We start from the raw sequence: 1,938 nt of genomic DNA, 5'->3' as shown, positions 1-1,938 counted from the left end.
ATGCATATCAAAGAGAGCCCTTCTGATTTCTGTTGCTGTGAAAGGCGCACAAAGTGTCTGATTCATCTGTACTTCTACTTTTGGTTCGACTGTTTCTAATACTCGTCCAATGTCAACCTCAGATGGATTGGATGTTGTGAATAAAGATTCAAAGTATTCCAGTACAATTGTCGATAAGCCTCTATTATCTGTTAACCAATCCCCATGACTTGAGACCAGGCCAGATATAGTGTTCTGCATACGACGATGGGAGGCTTTAGAATGAAAGTACCTTGTATTACGATCCCCATCTTTAAGCTAGGAAATTCGACTCTGTTGCCTCCAATACATCTCTTCTTGAGTTGCGAGGTTCTCTATCTCTATTTCAAGCATGTTGATCTGGGAGATATTATCATGCCACTGTGTACTTGTTTTTATGGTATTCAGGTGATCTCGTTTTGATTTAAGTCGCTTAGGAATTCTTCGAAGCCTGCTAGAGTCCCAGTGAAGCAGATCATTTTTGCAGGAATTAATACGTTGCAAAATTGATGAACCAATATCACTGGAACCCCAGCCATGCTCAATCACCTCCCTACATCCTTCTTCCAATAACCATCCTTTTTCGAACCGAAAGGACAAATGAAGGTTAGCTCTTCTAATTCGGTCTTGCAACTGATCACTATATAACTGCAGACAAAGTGGTCTGTGGTCGGAATGATAAAATTCCAAAGAAGTCACACGAGCCACTGGAAAATGGAGACGCCACTTCATATTCCCAACAAACCGGTCAAGCCTCTCAAAGATTATGTTAGCAGAATCCCTACGGTTTACCCACGTAAAAAACTCACCCGAACAATGCAGATCCTGGAGTTCACACAGTTCTAGAACTTCTCGGAAAGCCTGCATTTGTCTTGGAGCTCTTCTATTTCCGCCCAATTTTTCACTATCATAGCAGATTTCATTGAAGTCCCCTCCTATTAACCAAGGTATTTCCTTGAGCTCTGCCATATCCTTTAGACGATGTAGTAGTTCCCAAGAAAAATGACGCATATGAACTTCGGGATTGCCATAAAAACCGGTGAATCTCCAGTCTTGCTCAGAGTCATGAACTATACAATCAATATGTCCATTCGAATAGGACTGGATAGACACCTTAACAGAGTCCTGCCAGAAGATTGCAAGTCTTCCACTTCTTTCTCTACAATCTACCATAAAACTTCCTGCAAATCCCAGCTTATATGTCCACCATTTGTAATTAACCTCTCTAATTTTTGTCTCATTCAAAAACAAGATATTAGGTCTCTTTTCGGCGACAAGTCGCCCCAGTTCCCGGAATGCTCAGGGGTTCCCAAGCCCCCGAGTATTCCAAATTATCAAATTCATGGTGATCGGCTGTGCCCATTATTTCAACCCCAGTCTTCATCTTTTTCTTGATAGGGCTAGTATGTTTCTGTGTTCCCATGTCATAATCATGCAACAAAGTCCCCGTCAATTCCATTGTTACATATAAACAAACATCCAAGATCATGTTATATTTAACAATTTTTTTTATCGGGATTTGTTCTAATTGAATTTCGAACATACAACTTTATCTCAAACTTAGCCATTAATATCAAATGAATTATAAGTAGTCTACCTATTTATAACAAATTCGAGACTGTGTTTTATTTAAATTTTTAAAATAATATTAAAAAAAAATCAGGCCTTAACTTTCTACAAGCAATCACCATGTATTGGTTAAACGATGGTGCGATCATGTAAATATTGTGTGCTTTACCATCATCGTCATTTTTGTTGTTACTGTTGTTATTATTATTATTATTATATGAATATACATTAAATTTAAATTGAACAATATTTTTTATTGTTATCAATTTTTAAGATTTTTTGAAATTAATTAATTTGTTGGTGTTGTTAATGTGTTTTTTTTTAATCCATTCTCATGTATTTAATAAATTT

General features: G+C 37.0%; 1 protein-coding gene across 1 annotated transcript; it reads right to left on the bottom strand.

Moving 5' to 3' along the window:
- Positions 1–297: 297 nt before the first annotated feature.
- LOC140983930 (uncharacterized) lies at positions 298–1,477 on the bottom strand. Its single transcript, XM_073451083.1, has 2 exons — positions 1,301–1,477; positions 298–1,143 (listed from the first exon to the last, which is right to left on the bottom strand). Exons 1-2 carry the CDS (start codon positions 1,475–1,477, stop codon positions 298–300), a joined length of 1,023 nt encoding a protein of 340 aa, XP_073307184.1.
- Between the last annotated feature and the right edge of the window lie 461 nt (positions 1,478–1,938).

Source organism: Primulina huaijiensis, chromosome 9 (genome assembly GCF_012295235.1).
Source record: "Primulina huaijiensis isolate GDHJ02 chromosome 9, ASM1229523v2, whole genome shotgun sequence".
Taxonomy (NCBI): Eukaryota; Viridiplantae; Streptophyta; class Magnoliopsida; order Lamiales; family Gesneriaceae; genus Primulina; species Primulina huaijiensis.
The sequence above is the reverse complement of the archived record's forward strand: the minus strand, read 5'-3'. Positions and strand labels throughout refer to the sequence as shown.